This window comes from Bufo gargarizans, chromosome 3 (genome assembly GCF_014858855.1).
Source record: "Bufo gargarizans isolate SCDJY-AF-19 chromosome 3, ASM1485885v1, whole genome shotgun sequence".
NCBI classification, from domain to species: Eukaryota; Metazoa; Chordata; class Amphibia; order Anura; family Bufonidae; genus Bufo; species Bufo gargarizans.
The window spans coordinates 111,556,132-111,582,568 of record NC_058082.1 but is presented as its reverse complement, the minus strand read 5'-3'; the positions used below and the strand labels follow the sequence as shown (position 1 = coordinate 111,582,568).

Below are 26,437 nucleotides of genomic sequence, written 5' to 3'. Positions count from 1 at the left end.
CAGCTTAGCTGTGTAGTCTGGGGCAGAATCAGCAGAGCACAGGCATTTAATGACAGATTTCAGCTCTGTTGTACTGCTGAAGATCTAGATAAGGCAGGTCAACACAATACATGCAGACCTCCGCTGCTGCTTCTTGGTCTCTGGGGAAAGAGCTGTACTCCATCCCTTTCAAGAAACAGTACTAGCCTATTGACTTTTTCTGACCTGTCATTTATAGTAGCTGTCTTTTAGCACAATACCCTGGTGCGCTGTGTATTGAGAGAATGCAGGAGAGCTCTGTGTGCCTCCAATATGACCGACTCCAGGAAAGCTTTTCACATATACCTACTTATATCCAGTGCTGAAAATAAAATGAAATACATGAGGAATTCCCTTTGACAGCAGATAATTATCCCTCTCTTACATATTTCATTCTTAGAGGGGTTTTGCCATGCTATAGTATTGATGATCTATCCCCTGGAAACATCATCAATATCAGACTCCCGGCACCTTTGCTGATCAGCCATTTAAAGTGGTATCAGTAGTGGCGCTAGTTGAGTGCTGCTTTCTCTTCAAAATTACCTGCCTGCCGTTCCCATGGCAGGTGTCACTACACTGCGCCTTATCTGCAAAGGAGACGATGCGCAGGTAATTTTGAAGAGGAAGCAGTGCTTGCACAAGCGCAAATACCCCTTTAAACAGCTGATCGTGGGGGTGCCAGGAGTCGGACCCCTGCCAGTCTGATATTAGTGACTTATCCAGAGGATGGGTCATCAGTATTGTAGCACTGCACAACCCCTTTAAAGATCTGAGGCTGTAGAACTGTAATGTCATCCCAGACAATGTAGACTATGTACTAAACTATTGCAAGTAATGAAATATTTGGTGTTATTGCTGATTGGTTAGGGTCCATTCACACGTCAGTATTTTGTAATCCGCATCTGTTCCGCAAATTTGCGGAATGGAATGCGGACCCATTCATTTCAATGGCCCCGCAAAAAATGCGGACAGCACTCAGTGTGCTGTCCGCATTCCGTTGTTCCGTTCAGTTATTCAGATCCGCAAAAAAAATAGAGCTTGTCCTACTATTGTCCGCAAAATGCGGTCCGTGGTCCTATTGTAGTCAATGAGTCCGCAAAACGGCGATGAGAAGTGGAATGAATCAATATATCATCGACATGTCAAATGCGGATCCGTTTCCAGGAAATAGAAAGAGTTTATTTTTTTATACCCTACCAACATATATTCCTCCTTCCGTTTGTTTTGCGGAAAAACAGAATGGATGCGGATGTACAATTGGTAAACACGGATCCGCAAAAAGCGGAATGAAAATCTGGAAAAGAAAAATTCTGAAGTGTGAATGGACCCTAAATGACATGCACTCTGCTTGTAACCCAAATGAAGATTTAATGCATTCTTCTTTCCATGTCAGGGCTGCACTGAGCGTTTTGTGTCCAGTCCTGAGGAGATCCTAGATGTGATTGATGAAGGAAAGTCCAACCGCCATGTCGCTGTCACAAGTAAGGCCTGATATAGGTTATCTGATTTCGGAAGTAAAGCGCAAGTGGTGAACTGTATGTGAGGGGGGATCTAGCTTGTTGTGATCCATACGTGCAGCGATCAGGGATGCCGGTCATTCATTCTAATACGCTGAGTCTGTCTGAAGAGACCCAGCGTATTAGAACTGCAGTTCCTATGTTGGCCAGCAGCCAACATAGGATATCTGCAAAATAAACTAATGGGAATACAGTATAAGTTGTCATCAATCTGAGTACTGTATTTTGTAGCCTCCTAGAGGGGATATAAAAAAAAATGAAAAGGTAAATTGTAAAAAAATTTCTAAATTTAAAATCACCCCCCTTTCTTTAGAATAAAGAAAAAAATATACAAAATATAAACAACATGGGCATCGCCACGTCTGAAAATGCCCGTACTATTAAAATATAAAAATATTCATCCCTAAAAAATGAGCCCCCACACTGCTCGGTAGACATAACGCTAAAAAAAGTTATGGGGGTGAGATTATGACGATGTAAAAAAAAAATAAAAAATTCTTTTCAGTTTTGATTATTTTTTCAGTCTTAAAACACAAAAAAACCTACACATACGTTGCATTATTGTAATCGTACTGACCCAGAGAATGAAGAGCACAGGTCATTTTTTCCGCATAGAGAACGCTGTAGGGACAAAACTCATAAAACTGTGGCTTAGGGTGGGTTCACACTAGTGTTATGGAGTCCGTTATAAGATGGAATGCAAAACTGAAGCCTTTAAGAGGCATTCTGTTTTGCTCCGTCCTAATAGAAGTCTATGGGAAAACAAAACGGATCCGTCTGGGTCCCGTTATGCAAGACGGAAAACAAAGTCCTGTTGACAAGACTTTGTTTTCCATCTTGCATAAGGGGAACCAGACAGATCCGTTTTGATTCCCATAGACTTCTATTAGGACGGAGAGCAAACGGAATGCCTTTTAAAGGCATCCGTTTTGCATTCCGTCATAATGCAAGTCTATGGGCAGCAAAACGGATCCGTCCTTCCGTCTTATGGATTCCATTATAATCATTTTATAACGGAAAGCCATAAGGGAATCCATAACGCTAGTGTGAACCCACCCTTAATTGAGTATTTTTTTCCAATTTCACCCCATTTGGAATTTTTTTCCCTGTTCCAATACATTATGGAAAAAATAAAAAAAATTATGGCTCCTGGAAAACTGGGAAGAAAAATGAAAACGCAAAAACGAAATCCAAGGGTTTAAACATGCATGCCTTGAGATAATTAATCCAGCACCTATTTACATCTTGTGGCGTTAGGCCCCTTTCACACGGGCGAGTATGCGATGCGTGAGTTGAACGCATTGCACCCGCACTGAATCCTGACCCATTCATTTCTATGGGGCTGTACACATGAGCGGTGATTTTCACGCATCACTTGTGTGTTGCGTGAACATCGCAGCATGCTCCTCTTTGTGCGTTTTTCATGCAACGCAGGCCCCATAGAAATGAATGGGGTTGCGTGAAAATCGCAAGCATCCGCAAGCAAGTGCGGATGCGGTGCGATTTTCACGCACGGTTGCTAGGAGACGATCGGGATGGAGACCCGATCATTATTATTATGTTCCCTAATAACATGGTTATAAGGGAAAATAATAGCATTCTGAATACAGAATGCATAGTACAATAGCACTGGAGGGGTTAAAAATAAATAAATAAATAATTTAACTCACCTTAATCCACTTGATTGCGCAGCCCGGCTTCTCTTCTGTCTTCTTCTTTGCTGTGTGCAGGAAAAGGACCTGGTAAAAGATCATGTGACGGACCATGTGATAACCGGAGTGACGTCACCACAGGTCCTTTTTCTGCACACAGCAAAGAAGAAGACAGAAGAGAAGCCGGGCTGCGCAATCAAGTGGATTAAGGTGAGTTAAATTATTTATTTATTTATTTTTAACCCCTCCAGTGCTATTGTACTATGCATTCTGTATTCAGAATGCTATTATTTTCCCTTATATCCATATTATAAGGGAAAATAATACAATCTACAGAACATCGATCCCAAGCCCGAATTTCTGTGAAGAAGTTCGGGTTTGGGTACCAAACATGCTGATTTTTCTCACGCGCATGCAAAACGCATTATAATGTTTTGCACTCGTGCTGAAAAATCGCGCATGTTATCGCAACGCACCTGCATCTTTTCCGTGTGAAAGGGGCCTTAGAGTTAGATCTTGCTGAGAGCTCATTTGCATTCCTCTTATCTGGTCCTAGAACATACCATGATTTCGCTCTTCTTATGCAGTTAGGAGGATACTACTTCACCACTAGTGCATTTTAGCCATTTCAAATGCAGGATGTACAGTAAGTGTAGTGCTATATATGTAATATTTGTTTGACCGTTTATGCACATAATATAATAATAAGTAGTAATAATTACTTAAAGGGGTATTCCCATCTCAAACAAATATGACATATCCACATGATATACTATAAATGTCTGATAGGTGCTGGAGGTGGGACCTGCATCTATCTTTGGAGTACGCTGTGCTATGCTGTTTCCATAGTTCTTGTAGTTGTTTCCATAGATCCCATTCACTTATATAGGAGCTATAGAAACAGCGTGGGACCAGGAGGAGTTTGTTGGGGAATGCCCCTTTAAAAGTTAGAATTCTCCAACCAATTTAAAGCTATTGACCGTGGAAGAGTCTCTTTGTCCTTTACTTTCTCAGTGCTCCTGATGTTGCCTTCATTATAACTTTGGTATTGGTAACACAAATCATCAAAGGGGTTATCCCATGATTAATTGTAAAAAATTAAAATCAGACATCATATAGTACATGACAATCTCTTTCTAACAAAGCTAGAACCAGCCCTGTACCTCACATAGATCCAGAGATCTCCCAATGCATTGCTCTGCTAGATTTATATCAAGCTGACAGCTCAGGGGGAGTGTCTTTTCGTCTGCAGCTAAGGGGCGTGTCCATGCTCTCCCTATCACAGCTCAAGGGGCGTGTACATGCTCTCCCTATCACAGCTCAGGGGGCGTGTCCATTCTCTCCCTATCACAGCTCAGGAGGCAGTTGAAGGATGAAACTGAGCATGTGCGGCCATCTCAGTGAGCAGGACAAAGAAATAAGAAAAAAATAAACAGCAGGTGGTGCGATACAGATACATTTTTTTGAATAGCTCAGTAGCTATGCTAAATTTTAAATTACATGCAATTACAAAAGTATTCAGATCCAGGAGCTGGTTTGAAAACTGCAGAATATTTTTCATGGGACTACCCCTTTAATGGATGCTCCTTCTTCTCATGACCTGAGTCCTGTCTTGTCTTACCCTTTTTCATATGCTCTATTACTGACCCCCATCGTCTGTTTCAGACATGAATGAGCACAGTTCCCGTAGTCACAGCATCTTCCTCATCAATATCAAGCAGGAGAATGTGGAGACGGAGCAGAAGCTGAGTGGAAAGTTGTATTTGGTTGACTTAGCTGGCAGTGAGAAGGTCAGAATCGTAACCTTGCAATGACGCGGTTGTCAATGTGTTACCCTTTCAGTGATAATTCAGTGAAAATGATGTTGGGGTATTTTTCTCTCTTATAGTAATTTATTCATATATTGACCATAGGGTGTTGACCATTTCCCCTGGTCAAAGGGGTACGTCCTGATACTGTCAGCAGTGATCGGACAGAGTGAAAATGTACTCCGGACACATACGCCCAGTTGTCAGTTTATTTAAAAACTGCTAGGAGGAGTAACAGGGAGCAGTCTAATGCAGTGTTCTAAAAAAGATGCCCAAGAATTCTTATTCCATGAATAATGCAAGTATATACTAAAAGAAAGATAAGCCAGAAGAGCCAACATAAAAGACTCTCTCATTATAAAAAGTATAACAGTTGATTAAGTGCTCAAAAGGTTGACTAGGAATTAAATATTGATGACCTATGTTTAGCATACTCATCGATAGCTCATCATTGGGGTCTGACTCTCCACACATCAGCTGTTTAAAGGGGTTGTGGTGCTCAAATGAGCACTGTAGCCTCTTCATAGTATACTGAGCACAGTGCCACACATTGTATAGTGGCTGTGCTTGGTACTGCAGCTCAATCCCATTCACTCGAATGGGATTGAGCTGCACAAAAAGGCCATGTGACCAATAGACGTAACGTAACACAGACTAAGGGCACATGCACACGACCGTATAGATTTTGCGGTCTGTAAAAAACGGATTCGCAAAAAAATACGGATGACATCCATGTGCATTCCGTATTTTGCGGAATGGAACAGCTGGCCCCTAATAGAGCAGTACTATCCTTGTCATGCGGACAATAATAGGACATGTTCTATCCCTTTGCGGAACGGACATACAGAAACGGAATGCACACAGAGTCACTTCCGTTTTTTTTTTTGCGGACCCATTGAAGTGAATGGTTCCGCATACGGTCCGTGTGCATGAGCCCTAATGAAGAGGCTGCAGCACTCATCCTAGTACTATGATTCCTTCTAACAGCTGATTGATAGGGAGTTCCATGAGTTTTAGCCCCATTGATTGGATATTGATGGCCTATTCTGAGGATATGGGCCTGAACAATTAATGGTGCAGGACAGAGCATTTAATGTTACGCTTTTATTAACATACAAAAGGTGCTCTTTAGACAGCTGTAATGGGCACCTTTTGATTTTTGTCTGGCTTGTCAGATCAGGGTTTTGTTTTTATGTGTGATCCACATAATTTTATAGTCACGGCATGCTTTATATCGAAAGGCTTTACTGATAGTCTGCACAGTCATTGGAATAATGCTCAGAAATGATAGCCTATGAAATATGCTAAAATCAATGTGAACTCCGACGGAACAATACATATTGATTTCTGCGGTATGCTCATTATATAGCCTGTCTGTAATTGCTTTAGACTGCAGAACACTACAGATAAAATTTATCGTAACGCACTTAAGTTGCGGCAGCATGATATCTTAATATAGGAAAAGTCTAGGGAGCATTTCTTGCTGCAGTGTAGATTTCAAGAACGTTACAACTGTATCTCTGCAGTCAGTAATGTTTTACAGAGCTTCTGCTTTAATCATTTTCATGAATCCAGATTTTTCTTCTTTTAGTATATTTGTTACTTTATACACATTACAGTACCCAGCAGCAGTCAATCAAAGTCTGTATTGGATGTTGTATTGGGTGAAGATGTGGTAGGCTGTCTTTCTGCAGGACAGTTTATCGTTAAAGGGGTGTATGGAATATTTTTTCCAATAGATGTGGATCCCACTCCTGTGTTAAATGGGTTGTCTCATCTCAGACAATGGGGACATATCGCTAGGATATGCCACCACTGTCTGATAGGTACGGGTCCCACTGCTCGGAGCCGCTCCTATATCGAGTACGGAGCCCCGAAAGAGGGCAGCCGCCCTCCATTCATTTCTATGGGGAGAGCGCTTGGTGGTGGCCGGACCGGAGTCCTCCAGCCACCACTTTGCGGGGCTCCGTTTAGGAGATAGGTGCAGGTCCAAGCGGTAGGACCCGCACCCATCATCCTAGCTATATGCCCCCATTGTCTGAGATAAGACAACCGATTTAAGAAAGGGGCCCCTCTGTGAAGGCAGAGGACTTCGTGCATGTGTGACTTTCTCCATTCTCTGCTATGGGACTGCTATTTTTCACATTCCCATGAGTGAAAGGACTGCCAAGAACAAAGCTGGGCTAGCTCACAGTCCCATGGAAGTAATTGGAGCACTAGTCATGCATATCCACCACATTAATGGGGGATCCTAGGGGTGGAGCTGCCGTGGTTTTCCAGTTTTCAACCATACTCTGTGTAGATGATAATTGTTTTAATGTCAGCAATTTGTTTCTCTCCTGTGCTACAACTCTAATATTATACCATAAATCTTAGATATACTATGCAAATATATTTTAGATTTTTATTTGTTTGGCGCTATCGCATCTACTCTTATAGGTCAGTAAAACTGGAGCTGAAGGGGCAGTGCTGGATGAAGCCAAGAACATAAATAAGTCGCTATCTGCCCTGGGAAATGTAATTTCTTCTCTGGCAGAAGGAACGGTAAGTAGCAGCCACCACTGTTCTACACTCTGCAGTTACCCCTCGCCTAATAAAACTTCCCAAGTATTAAGTCTTTCCTTTTCCGTATTTTAGAAAGGATACGTTCCCTACAGAGACAGCAAGATGACTCGAATCCTGCAAGACTCTTTGGGTGGAAACTGTAGAACAACCATGTTTATCTGCTGCTCTCCCTCAAGCTATAATGATGCAGAGACCAAGTCAACTCTTATGTTTGGCCAGAGGTAAGTGTTCCATTAAAGGGGGTTCTCTAAAATTTATTTTTATCTGCCCAGATTACCCCAATCACCTCATATTTTTAACCCATATACCTGTTTTTCATGTCAGCACTTCCCCTTTTCTCAGCTTCACTGCATCCTGGCAGGATGTTTACAAGAAGAACTTCCTATTTTCTAACCAAAGCCAGCATGCTTTGCTCTGTAATGACTCACAGGGCTTTCTCCGCTTAGCTAACATAGAGAGGAGAGGTGAAGGAGCGTGATAACTCAAGAGGGAACAGTGTGGCAAGCGGAGCAAGCCGTGAGAACATCATAGGGCAAAGCATGCTGAGTTTGGTTAGAACATCCAGCAGGAAGCTGAGGAAAACAGGAAATTCTTCATGAAAACAGCCTGCCAGGATGCAGTGATGACATGAAAAACAGGTATGTGTGGCAAAAATAGTTTGTTTGGAGCAAAAATCCTCTTTAAATGGGATGTTTCAGAAAGACAACTTCTTTAAAGGAGTTGTCCCTTTTTTTTAAATTGATAACCTCTTTTCAGGATAGGCCATCAATATCAGACTGGAGGGGGCCGACTGCTGGCAATACCGCCGATCAGCTGTTTGAAGAGAAAGCAGTGTGTGTGCGAGCACTTCCTTCTGTTCACTGTTTACCTGCTCACCTTCGCAATTGCAGTGGTGAGCAGGTGTAATTACAAGTCTGCCGTCCCATTGACATGCATAGGAATGGCGGAGTAATTACACCTTCTCACTGCTGCAATTGTGACGGCGAGCAGGTGAACAGTGAAGAAAAGGCAACGCTTGCATGAGCTCTGCGTTCTCTTCAACTAGATATGGGTAGGTCATCCATATAAAAAAAAACAGACAGCCCCTTTAAGGACAGGGTCAATATTTGTTTTTGAGTTTTAGTTTTTTCCTCTTCACATTCAAAGAGCCATAACTTTTTTAGTTTTCCATTCACAAAGACATATGAGGGCTTATTTTTTGTTAGATAAGTTTTATTTTTAAAATGACAGCATTTAATTCACCATATCATGTTTTAGAAAATGGGGAAAAAATTCTATGTGGGGTAAAATTGAAAAACAACCACAACTTGCCACATGATGTCCTTATTCTGCGGGTCAATTCAGTTACAGCAATAACACATTTGTATGCTTTTTATTATGTTTCACTTAAAAAAAAAACATTTTAGAAAAAAAAAAAATTCTTACACTTCAGAACTTTTATTTCTGTCTACAGGGCTGTGTGACTTTTTTTGCGGGGTGAACTGTAGTTTTTATTGGTACCATTTTGTAGTACACATTGACTTTTTGATCACTTTTTATTCCGTTTTTTGGGGCCGGACAAGGTGACCAAAAACTGACGAATCGCACATATTTATTTTTTATTTTTATATATAAAATTGGGAACGGGAGTGATTTGAATTTTTGATATTTTTTACACAAATTTTTAGTCCCCTTAGGGTACTTGAACATGCAATCTTCTGATCGCTTGTTTCCATAAACTGTAATAGAATACTATTGCAGTCTATGGGATTATGACACACTGCCTGCGAAGCTGTGTCTCAGACTGGTCTTTGCAAGCAGCTAGCCATGACAGGCCTGGGAACCTTCATATCGGTCATGGCAACCAATGAGAGCCCCCACAGATGTTGTTGTGGCTATAGACAATTGCATCTGAGGGGTTGAATGACAGGCATCGGCGTCATTGCCGATCCCGGTCACTGCCAGAGGGTGCCATGTATGGCGCGAACTCAGCATGTGAGTTTGCTCCATAGAACCCCCTGAACACTAATGCATACATGCATGTGATTATGCGTCAAGGGGTTAAATGCAGACCAGCCTGGTGATCATCTTGATCAAGTTGGATCTGGCTTTTTTAACCCCTGGTGTGAAGACGTGTCTATTTTCATTGGAGGGAAAATGTAGCATGACCTGCCTGCAGTTCAATCAAATGGCTTGTCAAATGACGCATGACTGTCTGGGTTTACTAGAGCAGAAGCCACTCTTACATTGCTCTCCTGTCCAGAGACGTTGGTTCCAGATGAGGGACCTCCTGCTTTGAAGTCTAGTAGCTGGAATATGCACATTTTATCTTCAACTTCTTTTGCTGAAGAAGCATTAAATATATACTTACTCAGTTTCTGGCAGTATCACTGAAACTTACACAATTACATGGAGCAATCAGGGGCGGATTGGCCATAGACCTTACAGGGAGATTTCCCGGTGGGCTGATGCCCAGGGGGCCGTCTGGGCCCTCCTCACGGTCGGCCAGTGGATGTTTTTGGGGATGTATTTTGTGCTGCTGGCAGTATTTTGTGATGGACTGTGGTATTTGGCTTTGTTGGGGTGGTGTAATGTGCCGCAGTATTGTATTGCTGGCCATGCCTTCCATCAATTTGGACCCAACTACAAAGTGGGACCACTTTTGGTATTTTTTCCAGAGCCACTTTATGTTTCCAGTCCGCTCCTGGGAGCAGTTGTTCTAAGGTTTAGCTTTCATTGTCTGAGGCCATTTCACTTTTATAAAGCCAACTACATATAAACTGAAGCAGAATACGCAAAAAACATTGTAAATCTTCTCTTGCTTGCAGAGCCAAGACCATCAAGAACACTGCATCTGTCAACCTGGAGCTGACAGCAGAGCAGTGGAAGAAGAAGTATGAAAAGGAGAAGGAGAAGAACAAGAATATGAAGGAAGCAATTCAGAAGCTGGAGGCTGAACTGGCTCGCTGGAGGAATGGTAAGGGGCAGCTCACCGTGCAAAATTCTGAAAGAAAGAATAATGAAACCTAGTTCAGTGGAAAAGGGGGCGAGTTTCTCAATCCCCTATAAAAATAATCAAATTACCCCAGTGCCATGACCATACATGTTTCTGCCCCTATGAAAAGCATAGCATGAGAACAATACCTTCAAGAGATATTGCAGCCTAGTGTACAAGTACTAAGGGTTGAGAACCTATGACCATAAGCACTCAGCCAGGTTCCTGTGTTATTTTACATTTACTATGGCTGTAGTTAGTTTTTTGCACTAGTTTTTATGACTCACTGACTGTATCCAGTACTTTAGCTATTATGATGCCTGCAGAAAAAACAAAAAAGTGAGCATCACGTTTCTTCTAGGAGAGAATGTACCTGAGACAGAGCAGCTGAGTGATGGTGAGCAGATTATCCTGGAAACCTGTGACGAGACACCGGTTACTGATGACAACTCCTCCATTGTGATCAGGATCTCGGAAGAAGAGAGGAGGAAGTACGAGGAGGAGATCCGTAAGATGTATAAGCAGCTGGATGACAAGGTATTGTATAATCAGTCAGTACGAGAGAAAACATTACCGTTCTGTTAGGGTGTAATCATTATTAGTTTAGGCCTCTTGCACACAGCCGTTGCCCCACTGTGGCCTTATTGCGGCCTGCATACGGCAGGTCCGCAATACAAGGGGCACCGGCCGTGTGCATCACGGATGCGGACCCATTCATTTGAATAGGTCTGCAAATCCAGAGATACGGTGCGGAACGGAACCCTGCGGTCGCACTTTCTTATGAGGCAGTTGACCCTCTATATGGCATAGCCAATGTATCAGTCCTGTGTAATGTATCCATGGCCTAAATAAAACATGTTATCAGTCACGTGGCACTCTTCACATCACATAATCCCTGACATACAGTAAGCAGCAATGTTACATGACATACATGTGCTGACTGAACACACAGGACACACCCATGTAATAAATGATTAGTACTAGTGTTGGAATAATGATCTTATTGTTGTTATTACAGGAACTGCCTGCTTGTAGGTGATGAAAAATGGCTGCCTGTCTCTAGTAGATATACTCATGTTGTTAATACTGTTTCATTTTAAAAAAAAAACACACACACATACCTGCTTCTACACCGACAGACATGACGAGATGCTGCAGGTAGTAGTACTGTATATACAGTATATGTTCTGCTCCTCAATACACTATATACCTGTTAGATACCTGGGCAGTTAACAGAAAGCCAGGTCACATGATACTTTTGAGGGTCACGTGACAGCTCACATGACTAATGGCCTGTTTAGACCTACTAGATTCCAACACAATGCATCTGCACTGAAATCCCGACATGTGCAAGTGCAGATGTGATAGAGGAGACATCACATAGAGGAGATTTGTCTGGTCTTGTGATCCTCCATAAGCAGCCATCTTATGGACAGGACTGTGTATGGCACAAAAAGGCTTACAAAGAGGCACACCGCATGAAATGTAGAAAATGGTGCAGAATTTCAATAAAGACTATATTAGTAAGTGCCATATAATCATCTTACAAACATATTGGTCAACAGTAACCAGAAAGTGGCCAACCCCTTTAATCAATTCAGCTGAGAAATCCTGTATTCTAAGGAATAGACAAAGGGCGGAACCGCTGATGAACATTCATGAGCAGTCCGTTCTATAGCGAAGAATGCATTTATTATACAGTTCTGTGATGATGGCTGCATAGACAGAAAACTGTATTTTGTTGACAGGATATTGCCCCCATTGTCTTATAGGTGTGGGTCCCACCGCTGGGACCTGCACCTATATAGAGAACGGAGCCCCAAAAGTGAAGGAGGACGCACTGCGCATGCACAGCCGCCCTCCATTCATTTTTTATGGGGCCGGAGAAAATAGCCGAGCGCTGGCTCGGCTATTTCCGTTGAGCCCATAGAAGTGAATGGAAGCGGTGGCCGGTCATGCACGGTGCGCTCCCATTCACTTTTATGGGGAGCCGGCTTGGTGGTGGCCAGACCGGAGTCCTCCAGCCACCACCTTGCGAGGCTCCGTTCCGATATAGGTGCGGGTCCTAGTGATATCCCCCCATTGTCTATGATGAGACAACCCCTTTAAGATGCGACAAGTGACAAAATGTTGCAAAGGAAGCCAACCAATATGTGAAGTTAGACAAAAGTGTCTTATTATCCAGCATGAGCCACCGAGGGACATTTATCAAAACTGGCATACCCATACGCCAATCTTTATCTCCCTGCACTGGCAGATATCTCTTAATAAATTAGGCGCATCTCCGCCCTGCCGTGCACCAGAAACTGAAGTGTACAGGCTGGAGTAGACTTCAGCTATGACTTACGCCACTTTCTGGCAAAAGTTATTGTAAATGCGGCGGGCAAAGTGAAGCCATGCCCATCCCACCAATCCCCGCTCGTTTTCTTGTCACTTTGGCAAAGGGCCTAGAAACCTAAAAGGTCTCAAATTATGATGCACATATGGTGTGTGCCTTAATTTGCGCCTTTTTTTTTACGCCACAATAGTGGTGTAATTAGCTTGATAAATGTCCCCCACAGTGTTTTTGCAGCGTAAGACACCAGCTCCAGATGTTAGCTGAACGTCTGTGGAAAATAAGAAATGCAGGAGGTTTTTTTGGTACCGGTGCTTTTTGTTCATTAGGTGGTGTCTTTTTGTCTTTCTGGCTTCTTTTCAAAAACGCAGCATGCTGGAGCTCTTGGCACTCTTTGCAGGCATTTTGACATAACCTTCTCTATTTGGGTAATACGCCGTGAAGAATATGCTAGTGGTAAGAAAAAAACACCAGAAAAAAAGGTGCTAAAAACAACAGGTGGCAAAAGAAAAAATGCTTGCGCTTATTCTGACCTTTTTTTACCCTCAAGAAACAGACAGCATTACATGCGACTAGTAACTGAGCACTAATAATGGTGTCTTCTCTGCCTACAGGATGATGAGATCAACCAGCAGAGTCAGTTAGTAGAAAAACTCAAGCAGCAAATGCTGGATCAAGAAGAGGTAATATTCATTTAACAGATGGAGGCAGTGTGTATAGGTGCTTTGATTACAGATTGCAGACTGCAGATGGTTGTCTCTGGTTTGGGTGATATCTCTGGTCATGTTTCAAGGCTCTTTAATGGGTTAAGGCCATATTACACGGGCAGATAGAGCAGACAGTTGTAGGGATGGAAGCGTTCCCTCCCGTCAATCACCTGCCCGCTAGAGGAGGAGACTACTGCTGTTACATGTATAGGGACAAGCGATCACTAATGCATCGCTCGCCTCTATTCTATCTCATTGTTTGCCGGCAGCACGGCGCAATCTGCCCCCTGCAAACCAGGATTCTTTAACATGTTAAAAGAGCCCAATCATCCGATGAACAAGCGTTTGCTCGTTCCTCAAGTAATCGGCAGCAGTATTACATCTTAATAATCTGCCCCTGTAATAGGGCCTTTAATTTACAGCAGGGGTCAGCAACATCAAGCAGTCCAGCTGTGGTGAAACTACAATTCCCAGCATGTTCCATTCATTTCTATAAGAATTCTGAGATAAGCAGAGCAAGTATGCATGCTGAGAGTTGTAGTTTCACAACAGCTGGAGTGCCGGAGGTTGCCTGCCCCTGACTTACAGGGTAGTCACCTGTAGGTGGCAATAGAGAGATAGTCTTCTTCCTTCTGGAGTAGAGTAGAGCTCATTGGCATGTGTTTCCCAGGGAGCATTGCCTTGTCAGTAAGGGCCCTTTTACACAGGTTGATTGTCATGAATGTTTGTGCAGCCACACATTGCCAGGTGTGAACATGCAGCCGATTGCATTTGTTTGTCAGGTGATCACCTCTTTTTACGTAGCATTAAACTGCTCGCTTTTCACATGTAAACAGAGGATGTGCTGCTGACACACATCGAAACCGCGTGAGGATGAATGATCATATTACCGATTATTTGCCCCCTATGCTAACTATAATTGCTGCATATAAATACAGTAACGAGCACGGATCAGGCAGAATATCTACTTGCATGAAAGGACCCTAATGGTGGATTTACACCACACAATTATCGGGCTGATTATCGGGAACAAACTTTACTACGAATGCTCGTTCCCAATAATGGGCCTCTGTAAAGGTGCCGCAGATCACCCAATGAATGAGCAATCGTCCATCGGGTGAAATTATTGTTGATGTGGACACCTGAATCATCATTTCTAAGCACTAAATTGTACAGTGTGAACAGCAATCTACTTCCCAGAGTTTGTATGAGGACGAGTGATGGCAGTCCGTACTGAGAAGGTGATCGCTGCAGCTCTTTCTGCAGGCAGTTATTGGGGAAGAACGGTCCCTTCCCAAAATTGTCTGCTCAATTGGTGCGTGTAAATGTGCCTTAAATCTCCATACAGCAACTTGACCCCTGCAAGGACAACCAGTGTCTTTCAAGAGGTAGAGATGCCTACTGAGTACATAGTGAACATTGGTTAAACTGACTTGCATGGAGATATGTTAAAGGTGCATGTACATGCGCAGAACGAGCAGGCAATTATCGGGAAGGGACCATTTCTTCTCAATAACTGCCTGTTCGTCAGTGGAGAAAAGAGATGCATTTACACACAGCAATCACCTCCACTGAATGAGGACGAGTGATGGAGCTGCTATTGCTCGTCCTGGTACAGAGACATTGTTCCTGAGTAGCAGATCGCTGTTCACACAGTGCGATCTGCTGCCCAGAGACGATGATTGAGGTACTTTCATCATCGATAATTTCACCCAATTAATGAGCGTTTCACTCGTTCATCTGGTGATCTGCGGCACCTTTACGTGGACTGATTATTGGGAACGCGCGTTCATAGTAAAACGTTCGTTCTCGATAATCGGCCTGACAATTGTGCTGTGTAAATCCGCCATTAGGGTTTATCTGAGGACAGATATGACTGGTATAAGTACCTTAGTTGTATGATGGGCACGCAGATGAAGGACTAATTCTAGTAAAGGTTGGGGCCGCTCCACTGTCTATTGTGTAAGGATGTCAGGGGAAAGAAGGATCGGCCTTGTTGGACTAGAACAGTGATGGCTAACCTTGTCACTCCAGCTGTGGTGAAGCTACGACTCCCAGCATGCTCCATTTATTTCTATAGAGTTCTGAGAGCAGCCAAGCAAGGGGGCATCTTGGGATTTGTAGTTTTACCACAGCTGGAGTGCCAAGGTTAGCCATCACTGGACTAGAACATGTCTAGTCCTTTGTTCTCAAGGGAGATAAGTCACCACCATAGGTGCCCGGCAGCAGCTTACTCCACTTTGCCCATTCAGAGCGCATGTTGGCTCGTTGGCCAATGACTGTCAAAGGTGGATGTCCACCTTTTTGTACCAAGCCATGTGATGATCACATGACCAGGGCTGGTTTGTATATTCTGGAAATAAAAAAGTCAGCTTTTCCACCTTGACCTTGACTTTCGTATCCACAGCTCTTAGTTTCCACCCGGGGAGACAATGACAAGGTGCAAATGGAACTAAGCCGCTTACAGTCCGAGAATGACTGCGCCAAGGAAGAAGTGAAAGAAGTTCTGCAGGCTCTGGAGGAGCTAGCTGTAAACTACGACCAAAAATCCCAGGAAGTGGAGGACAAAACTTTGCAGAACAAGATACTTGCTGATGAACTGTCCCAGAAAGTTGTAAGTATTCGCTGTGCTCTGGCCACAAGGTGGCGCAAGGACAGCGATGACTATATCCATGAGTTACTGCAAACTACCGCAGTATATAATGGTTGAATAGCCATTGATGAAGGTTAGTCGCTGTTTAATAATAGATTTTGATAATTTAATATTTTTTATGTCTTTGATAAGGCCACTCTCCTGTCTCTGGAAAGTGATCTCCATCGCCTGCAGGAGTTTAGCACCCATCAGCGTAAGAGAATTGCGGAAGTTCTGAATGGCCTCATGAAAGATCTTAGTGAATTCAGTGTCATCGTAGGCAATGGAGAATTTAAGTTGGTGAGTAACCTTGATACACAAAGCATGGATCAGAAGGCACTGGATAACAAAACGGAGCCCCTGTTTTCCAGTCAGTGCCCCCGCTTCTTCTATTCATTGAGTCTTCTTTGCAGCCTGTGGAGATAAGTGGGGCCATAGAGGAAGAGTTTACAGTGGCACGTCTCTATATCAGTAAGATCAAATCTGAGGTGAAGTCAGTGGTGAAACGATGCCGCCAACTGGAGAACCTTCAGGTTGAATGTCACCGTAAGATGGAAGTGACAGGACGTGAGCTGTCCTCCTGCCAGCTGCTGATATCACAGGTATGCCATAGTTTGTGCCTCTCTTCTTGCCTTCATTCATGAACTATATGTACATTTTTGTGTTACACGTCAGTACTGTATACGGTCTCATATTTTATTATTTTTTTTACTGAAAGGGGTTGTCTCACCTCAGACATTGTTGGCATATCTCTAGGATTTGCGACCAATGTCAGATAGATGGGGTTCAACCTCTGGGACTGCACCTATTTCTAGAACAGTGCCCCCAAAGTGAATGAAAGTGCACCGCACATGCGAGGCCGCCCACCATTCATTTCTGTGGGTCTCCTGAAAATAGCTTGCACTAGCTCAACTATTTCCGGCAGTCCTATAGAAGGGCAAAGAGCAGTTGCCGCGCTTGCGCAGTGTGCTTTCCATACTCGCTCGAAACTGCCATAGAAAAGAATGGAGAGCACACCGCGCATGCACTTTCGTTCACTTTGGGGACTCTGTTTTAGAGATAGGTTCGAGACCCAGAGGTGACATATCCTAGTGATATGCCACTAATCTGTGAGATGACACGACCCCTTTAAATGGACAATTTGTAATTAAAGGGGTTGCCCCATCTACGTCTTTCATGGCCAGGATGGGAATAACGCAAATAGCGTAGCTTGCTGTTTCGCGCATTTTGCATAGTTCCCAATCACTTTTTTGAGAGTTACAGAAACAATGTAGTGCTTGTTCGTTTCCATAACTTCTCCTCTCCTGCCTGGCGCTTACGCTGGGTTCACATCACGTTTTATGCCTCCGTTTGACTTATACCTTAGAACAGGGATGCCCAACCTGCGGCACCTCCAGCTGTTGCTAAACTACAAGTCCCAGCATACCTGGACAGCCTACAGATATGTAGTTTTGCCTTAGAAGAAAAAAAAGACACAAAGACTCAGCACACCACGTTCTTGTATCCTGCAGTCTGGGGAAAAAAAATTATACCTTTTTTTACAATGGAACTCTATGGTGAAGTGATGCCACTTCATGGCATCAGTCTGACGCATCCGTTTAACATATAAATTTTTTGTATACGTTAAACGGACAAGAAAAACGTTATGTGAACTCAGCCTTAGGGCTCATGCACACGAACGTACTTTTTTTTTCGTGTCCGTTCCATTTTTTTTGTGGATCGTATGCGGAACCATTCATTTCAATGGGTCCGCAAAAAAAAAAGTTACTCCGTGTGCATTCCATTTACGTATGTCCGTTCCACAAAAACATAGAACTTGTCCTATTATTGTCCTCATTACGGACAAGGATAGGACCGTTCTATTAGGGGCCAGCTGTTCCATTCCGCAAAATACGGAATGCACACGGACATCATCTGTATTTTTTGCGGACCTCAAAATACATATGGTCGTGTGCATATGAGCCCTTACTGTGAGATATTCCCATGAAAGACTGAGATGGGACAATCCGTTTAAAAGGACTTTTCCAAGATCAGTCTAAACGTTCCAGAAGTCATTCCCATGGTGTTTACATGCTTCCCTGAGGAGGATGTTAGTCCCAGCCTTTCCCCAACATTCACTGCACACTATAAACAAGTGAAGACTCCTGCTGGTCACATCCCGCCATCTTGCCTCAGGAACAAAGAATGAGTATTCATCCAGCTGATTGCACTGGACAGAGAAAACCGGGCAAGCGCTAGTGATGGAACCACGTGGCATGCGCACGTTCCCTGTTACTGTACTGACTGACCAGTTCCATCCTGTATATTGGGGAGTAACCAGCAGCTCCTTTATATTGTGATGATCGGTATATGTAATACCTGAATTATAAGCCTATTCTATCTTACGTGTGAGGCCGAGTTCACATCGCCATTTAGTTTTCTGTTCTTCTGATCTGTCAGAAGAACAGAAATATAAAGAAAGAAAACGGATCCTGTATTTTAAGCATCCTTTGGTGCTAATGCACATGGCCCTAGCTGTGGTTTTGTGGTTTGCAAATTGTAAATCCGCAAAACACGGATACTGGCTGCATGCCTTCCACATTTTGTGGAGTGTAACATTCGGCCCATAATAGAATTGTCCTATCCTTGTCCGTAATGCGTTCTAGAATAGAACATGTTCTATATCTTTGCAGGTGTAACGTAATGGAATGTCCACAGCTTTTGCAACCCCTTTGAAGTAAATGGGTCCGCATCCGACCCGTACAAAGTACAGATCAGCTGCGGACAAAAATTACAGTCGTGTGCATGAGCTCTTTATGCTCAGTTATACACTTTTGCGTCCGTTTTAGCCATTTCCATCCAAGATCCATTATTTTAGACGGGGAAAAAAAGTCCTACACTGAGTATATATTTTTTTTTATGTCAAAAATTTCGGATCTCAGGCGGAAATGGCTAAAACGGATCCAAAATGTGCATAACTGAGCATAATAGATGCTTCAAATATAGGATCCATTTTTTGTTTGTTTATTTGTCTTGTGGATTCTGGTTTTCTGATGGCTCAGAACGGAAAACTAAATGGCGATGTGAACCCAGCCTTAGGATTATTAGCAGATAAGAAAATGAACTTGGAAAACCCTAAAGACCAAGTTAAAAATGTCCCTACTGTAATGGTGTAGTGCTTCATGTGTCAGTCTTGAGAAGTTCCTGGGGTGTTTCATTCATTTCCATTACAGTTTGTGACTTGGCCTTCTCCATTGTTTTGTAGCATGAGGCCAAGATCAGGTCTCTGACTGAATACATGCACAGCGTAGAGCTGAAGAAACGCCAACTGGAAGATTCCTACGATACACTGAGCGAGGAGCTGGCCAAGATGCAGGCTCAAGGTACCGGGCAGACACCCTTCTGCATGCCAATGTTATTGGAAGCATGAAAGCAATTTGGAATATACAAAACTGCCGCAACTTTACAACGTATTGCTTTTGAACCAGTAAATAATTACCGGTGCTATTACACATCAGTATATTCTATACCATGAAAATGATTTAGACTAGAAGGCGCTTTGAAGTTGTTTAGGACCGTGTGTTGTAAATGTAGGGAGTAGGGTTGTAGCGGGTATCGAATTATCAATATCCAATCAATATTTTTGTACCGGTATTGATTCGATACCAGGATTTGACATTTACAGAACATGGCATGCGCTGCTCTCAGCACGCTTCATGTTCTCCTCAGCAGCACAGTGGAGAAGGGAGCGGTCCCTCCTCCCCCCTGTGCCACTGCTGCCGCCAATAAGAAGAGGGAGGAGGGGCTGTGGCCACTGCACCACCAATGATGATAACTCACCCATTAATACAAATACAGGAGGCGGATGCCGGCTGCAAAATCACATAACCTCTATGACAGGGCACTGCAATCCGTGGCAGTTAACCCCTCAGGTGACACAGTGCACCCTCCCTAACCCCCCCAGTATTAAATTAATTGGTGGCAGTGGCCACAGGGTCCCCTCCCCTCCTCCTCATTGGTGGTGCAGTGGCAGCTTCCGATGGGAGCCCCAGCAGTGTAATCCTGGGGCTCCGATCGGTTACCATGGCAGCCAGGACGCCACTGAAGCCCTGGCTGCCATAGTCGGCTCCCTGCTGCTGTGTGTATTATGCACAGGGCTGCAGGGAGAGTGTGTAGTCCTATTCACCCTAATAGAGCTCTATTAAAATGGATTATGCCATCAATGTCAGATAGGTGCGGGTCCCACTTCTGGGACTCGCTCCTGTCTTCAGAAGGCCTCAAAGTGAAGTAGTGCACACTTTGCATGCACAGATGTACTCCATTTACTCCTATGGGAGTTCCAAAAATAGTTGAGCGAGCACCCCCAGCTGTTTTCGAAATTCCCATAGCGGTGAATGGAGACTGCTAACGTGAGACAACTCTCCATTTATCTCTGTGGGACTGCTTGTGTGATGCAGTATCCTTCACTCCAGGAGTCCGTTCTGGAGATGGGTGCAGGTCTGAGAGGTGGGACCTACACCTATATCTGATATTGATGGCATATCCTAGCAATGTACTATTAGTGTCTGAGATGAGACAAAACCCCTTAAGAAAACCCAATTTCACATTTCTAAGAAATGATCGTCATCATTTTTGGCAACTCTGCATTTGTATTCACTAAGGGAAAGAAGATGATCTCACACTGTACATTATGTACCCGGGGAGGTGGCGTTTCCTGATTCTAATAGAATAAGCATGCAGATTATATGGCAGCAGTCGATCATTCCAGCTTCTGAAAGAAGTTTCCCTCTTCTCTTTTTACTTTACCCCCAGTACAGACCAATATGTCATTATTGTCTCTGCTTTGCACTGAAATCCTCTGGGACAGTGGGCTGCATGTTCATTTATACTGGTTCAGCCCACAATATGTCTCCCTTTGTGCGTTTGACAAGTGATGGGTAAATGGGTAAATCATCCACTTGTGTGTGGGAGTCTTCTCATCAGTGCTTATCATAGAATGACATATCTGGGGTTATGAATGTGACTGAACACCACGTATAATCAACTTTTTCTCCTTCACTTGGCAGAAAATGTGACAGACGTATCAGCAAAGGATAAGGAACAGGATGATGTGGAAGCCAGTGAGGTGAAGGTCAGCTCATTGGGTTGGGATTTGCCATGTATTGTTGATTTTAGTTTGTCCTTTTTTTTTTTACGTAACCGTGTGGATTGGTGCCATCTAAAGGGCACAACCTGGCGCATGCGGCCAGGCCACTCCAGCAGCCAATAACATGCGATTTTGTGGTAAAATCATGCGCCCATTAGTTGCTGTGGGTGGTCGTGTCTTGTGTTAGCCAGACCGTTGGGCCTTACCCAGATAACACCAGCCTATTTTCAGTAGGGTGTCTACCATAGAGACACGGCCAAAGGTGGGAGGCTGTCTATGTTGAGAGGGCTCCTGGTACGTAACGTCTTCCCTTGCTTGCAGTCAGGGGCGTAGCTAAAAGGACATGGGCCCTGGTGCATGAGTTCATCCTGGGCCCCCTTCCCTCTGTGCTTTGTGGCCGGGGCAGGGAAGCACATAGCCTTCCTGCTGCCTGAGGCAAAAATTGAAACAGCAACCCCCACCCATGCCAAATTCTTGACCTAACCCCTTTTCTCCAGCCAGAGGTGTAACTTGACCAGTATGCACTTTCTATAATACCAGTGTCTTCTTATGTGGCACAAGGGTCTTTGGGGGGCCCCCTCAGGCTCCTGGGCCCGGTAGCGACTGCTACCTCTGCACCCCCTTTAGCTACGCCCCTGCTTGTAGTCATAACAGCCACCTTCAGCAGCCACTAGATGGAGCTTGATTTGTATGCAGAGAACCCTAAAAAAACCCATCTTTTTGAGAAGACCACCCACTTATCCACACCATATTTTCAGTGACAGTTTTTCAGTTCCCCAATATATTATTCATACTGGCCCTCTTTTTGGACCCCCCCTTCCCACCACCACTTTTCGATGCAATTCTGGGTGGTCATCTCATGGTCCAGTGCTATCTGTATAGCCCCATATGCACTTACCCCTTCCACAATAGTCAGTCAACTCCCCTTAGGTATATTATAAAATTAATCAATACAGAGTTATAGGCCTGAAACCAAAATGCTGGCCATTACTTATGGCATTTATATTTGTCCATGCTGTCAGTGGGAATGGGGCCTGTTTTGATTTTTCTATGGGTTTTGTAGGCCAGCGCCAGGGGTTTTATGTAGACAAAAAGAGGAAGGACCTTTTAGATATATTTAGCGCTTCAGTGTCTTGGCTCTAGAGTGGGAATCCCATAGGTCAGTCCTCCACCATTCAGCCTTAATGGTATATCCTAGCTCTATGACATCATTGTCTTTTGGCAGAAAACCCCTTGAATTTATTTTCCAACCATTATTTACGTAATGTCTGCACCATGGTGCTTGTTATCATCTCATAGGCTTTGTGATGTATAGAGTTTGGTTGCTTCTGCGCTGTGTCATATCACATTCAGCTATTATCCTTTGTATTAGAAGGTCCTGGAGATGCAGATGGAAAGCCATCGTGAGGCCCATCACAAGCAGCTGGCTCGTCTCCGGGATGAGATTAATGAGAAACAGAAGATCATTGATGAGCTAAAGGAGTAAGAGAGTGCTCACACGCTGACCATTTGTTCCATAAGATACCAATGCAGCCACTACACGGTGGACAGACCTTTCTGCTTCCACCTCTGTTCACTGTGCGGGGCATTTGTCAATGTATTTACTTCACTATTGTCAAGTCGCAAGTTATGGTGCAGGCCATATTTGCACTCTAATTTGCGCCTTTTTTAACTTCTCGACACTTTTCTAAAGTGGTGATAAAAGGGGTAGGGTTTAGTAGATGTGACGGAGCCTGAAGGGGCCAGCCAGATTTACCATAACTTTATAGTGGAGCAAGTTATAGCTTGCTGGCGTAGATTTTAATTTCTGGCGCTAGAGATGTGCCTAATTTATTAAGAGCCATCTGCCTCTTAATAAATTAGTAGCACCCTATCCAGGGCAGGGGGATCAAGACTAGTGCATGGAAATGTCCGTCTTGATAAATCTCCCCCTGTGTTTTTTTCTGGTGACAGCTGAGCTTATCATTGAGGGTGTCCCACCGATCTGATAATAATGACCTATCCTGAGAATAGAGAACCCCTTTAAAGAGGTTGTCCAATAAATACACCCTTGTCTATATTCCCCATTGGAAAAAGAAGTCACTGTGAGCCCCTTCGGACCACTTTTCAGTGGCCAAAGTAGCTGATGTGAGTGCTACTTCAATCTGCTCTTTCTCCTTAAAGGATTTATCCGAGATGCCCCGTGATCCTGTGTGGCCACAACAGGGAACATGTGCCATACCCTGAGCACATGATCCCAACCTGGGTCTAGAACCTGCGCTTTGGTGAGAGAATCAGACTCACGCTTGCGCTGCAGGTTGTAATTCCAGGCTGGGATCACATGCCCAATGTACGCATGTGATCTTGAAAGTGGCGGCCGTACAGGATCGCGGCACATCTCGGATAACACCTTTAATTTATTAAAGATGGAAGGCCTCGTTCACATTTCTGTATCTGATGTCCGTGGAAAAATCCATCCCTGTTTCATCTGTAAAGATGTCAATGAATTAACCAATGTTTGGGCCGTGTGTTTTCTTTTTTTTTGTCATCCGTATTCCACGGACAATGCTTAGTTGAAAATTTAATTTTCAGAGCATCTCCTACCAGTGGTCAGTCAAAAATGGACCAAACACGAATGCCATCCGTGTTGTGTCAGTGATTTTCACGGAACCATAGATATTAATGGTGATGTTTTGCTTCGGTCAGTGATAAACTATTAATGTGTGAACAAACACATTAAAATCAATGGGTACATTTTCTGTCTGTGGAAAATGCGGATAGCACACGTGGGTGAGAAATGTAAATGTAGCCATGTGTGCCTCCATTTTGTCTGGCTATAGTATGATTATTTATTTAATAATTAGGCCTCATGCACATGACCGTATCTGTTCTGTGGTCCACAGATTGCGGATCTGCAAAACACGAATGCTGTCCATGTGCGTTCCGAACTTCCGCATTTTGCGGAACTGAACGTCCGTCTCTCAGTAAAGCAGTCCTATCCTTGTCCATGATACGTACAAGAATAAGACATGTTGTAGTTTTTTTGTGGACCGTGTCCGTTTTGCGGTCCACAAATTGCGAATCTCCAAAACACAATGCTGGCCATGTGAATGTGGCCATGTCCAAATGCAGCTCAGGATGTGGACCCAAACCACGGTTGTGTGCATGAGGCCTTAATATGATTATTTATTTGATAATTAGTACGTTTTCCCAAGTAGCAAAATTTTAGGCCAACCTGCTGTGCCGACTGAAGTCAGGCGCTGTCGATGGGATCAGAAGGACGAGGCAATTAATTTATGAAATGTTTCTCGTAATTAAGAGGCCCACAAATCTCTTCACTTGCATGTTCCAATTTAGTCTTTTATGAGATGATTTGGTAGTTTCCTGAATTATGTTCAGCACAAATATGAGGTATATCCATTTTGCTGAATGTCTGATCAGCATTTATCCTTTCTCCCTTTCTTGAAGTCTGAACCAGAAGCTGCAGCTGGAGCTTGAGAAGCTGAGAGCCGATTATGAGAAGCTGAAGAGTGAGGAACACGAGAAGAGCCACAAACTGCAGGAGCTGACGTGAGTGTCCATGGAAGGCATAACTGCTACATGTTGTTTTCACACATAGGTTTTGGTATATTTTACTGGCTTTTTCACAGTTTTTGGATGAGATGCAGTCCAAACATGATTTTTTTTTTCTTTACTTTCATTGTGTTTCATGGTCCATGGCATTCTTTGAAAAATTACAGCAGGTTTTTGGCTAATTTTCAGTTTGTTAGTTTTTTTTTGGTCATACACACCCATTGGTCTTTGCCTCTGCTTCAAAAAGCAAATGTCTCAATATTTGTTTTGTTTTTTTTGTGGTGTTTTAAATTTTTTTTTTTTATAGAGATCTATAGGTGTCATGGGGAAGTACATACTTTCCACTTTAAAAATATATAGCTTGCAAAAAATGCCACTAATGCATGTTCTAAAACACACGGGGGACATTTATCAAAATGGGTGCAATGGAAAACTGACTTAGTTGCCCAAAACAATCAATCAAATTCCAACTTTTATTTCTCTAAGCTCCTTTAGAAATTGAAAAGATCAATCCATTTGGCTGCTGTGGGCAACTAAGTCAGTTTTCCTTTGTAGCATACAAGATGGTCAAGCTTACAGTAAAGAGCTTTACCAAAAACTACCAAATATCAAATAGCAATAAACTAATCTCCAAGAAGGGGACAGAGGGAGATAAAACTTAACATTTAATATTGTCTTAGTTAAAATGAAAAAGCGCGCTAGAGAACTCAGAGTAATACATGGTAGACAAGCCCAACTGGGCCTAGACAAACAACAAATTGAATGGTACCAGTGTATAAAGATAAGGAACACTCTCACCCATCAATAGTTGTGATTGGAGTAGGATTCTCCCATGAGGCAGGATACCGTGAGTGCATCCCCCGGATCGATGTTGATTCAAATGGACTGGAAAACCATTCATAGAAGATGGCAAGAATACTGTTGCAGTATAGATAGGAATCAGGAGTATATTCCCTAGTATACCCTGTATCAGGGAGGGGACCAGTAATACCCTACCTATCTATGCGAAGGACTTGCATCCTATAGAGACTCCCGACGTGTCATGTTTCGTTTCACATAAACGCATCAGGGAAAATGTGCAATTAAGGGTGGCAAGCAAAAGAAAGCTTGCAATCAGGGGGAGGGGGAAGAGGATAAACAAAAATGGCAACAATTGGAGCCAGTATGGCTTAAAACACTGAGCCATAGTAGATGATAGTAGTAATAAAGTATATTGAGGTCCCTGTAGGGCCCAGGGTATTGGGTCAGTAATACAAGGCTGACAGCCTGTTTATTTATTTTTTGCCTGGTCCCACTGGCCCGGCTATTCCATCGAGCCATATTGTTTTTTTCGGTAAAATTAAATAAACGCCGAAAAAAAAAGGTGTAAAGGAAATCTTATCGGGGTATTCCAAAATTTTTATATTGATGGCCTATCATCAGGATGGATCATAGATATCTGATTGGCAGAGTTCTGATACCCGACACCCCTGCAGATCAGCTGTTCCTGAGTATCTCTTACGCGGGAACTACACATCCCCGTCCACTGTTTAGTGGATGAAGCTGGTAACCG

At 43.4% G+C, this 26,437-nt stretch overlaps 1 protein-coding gene across 1 annotated transcript in view; it reads left to right on the top strand.

Moving 5' to 3' along the window:
- KIF5A (kinesin family member 5A) overlaps positions 1 to 26,437 on the top strand; it is a 149,815-nt gene that overhangs the window by 91,719 nt on the left and 31,659 nt on the right. The window contains exons 8-21 of the mRNA XM_044286264.1: positions 1,412 to 1,499; positions 4,853 to 4,977; positions 7,435 to 7,539; positions 7,633 to 7,781; positions 10,368 to 10,516; positions 10,896 to 11,071; positions 13,484 to 13,552; positions 15,984 to 16,190; positions 16,362 to 16,508; positions 16,622 to 16,810; positions 19,453 to 19,570; positions 21,254 to 21,318; positions 22,706 to 22,815; positions 24,781 to 24,882. Of these exons, the coding sequence (XP_044142199.1) occupies positions 1,412 to 1,499; positions 4,853 to 4,977; positions 7,435 to 7,539; positions 7,633 to 7,781; positions 10,368 to 10,516; positions 10,896 to 11,071; positions 13,484 to 13,552; positions 15,984 to 16,190; positions 16,362 to 16,508; positions 16,622 to 16,810; positions 19,453 to 19,570; positions 21,254 to 21,318; positions 22,706 to 22,815; positions 24,781 to 24,882 (1,799 nt within the window). The remainder of the gene's footprint in view (positions 1 to 1,411; positions 1,500 to 4,852; positions 4,978 to 7,434; positions 7,540 to 7,632; positions 7,782 to 10,367; positions 10,517 to 10,895; positions 11,072 to 13,483; positions 13,553 to 15,983; positions 16,191 to 16,361; positions 16,509 to 16,621; positions 16,811 to 19,452; positions 19,571 to 21,253; positions 21,319 to 22,705; positions 22,816 to 24,780; positions 24,883 to 26,437) is intronic.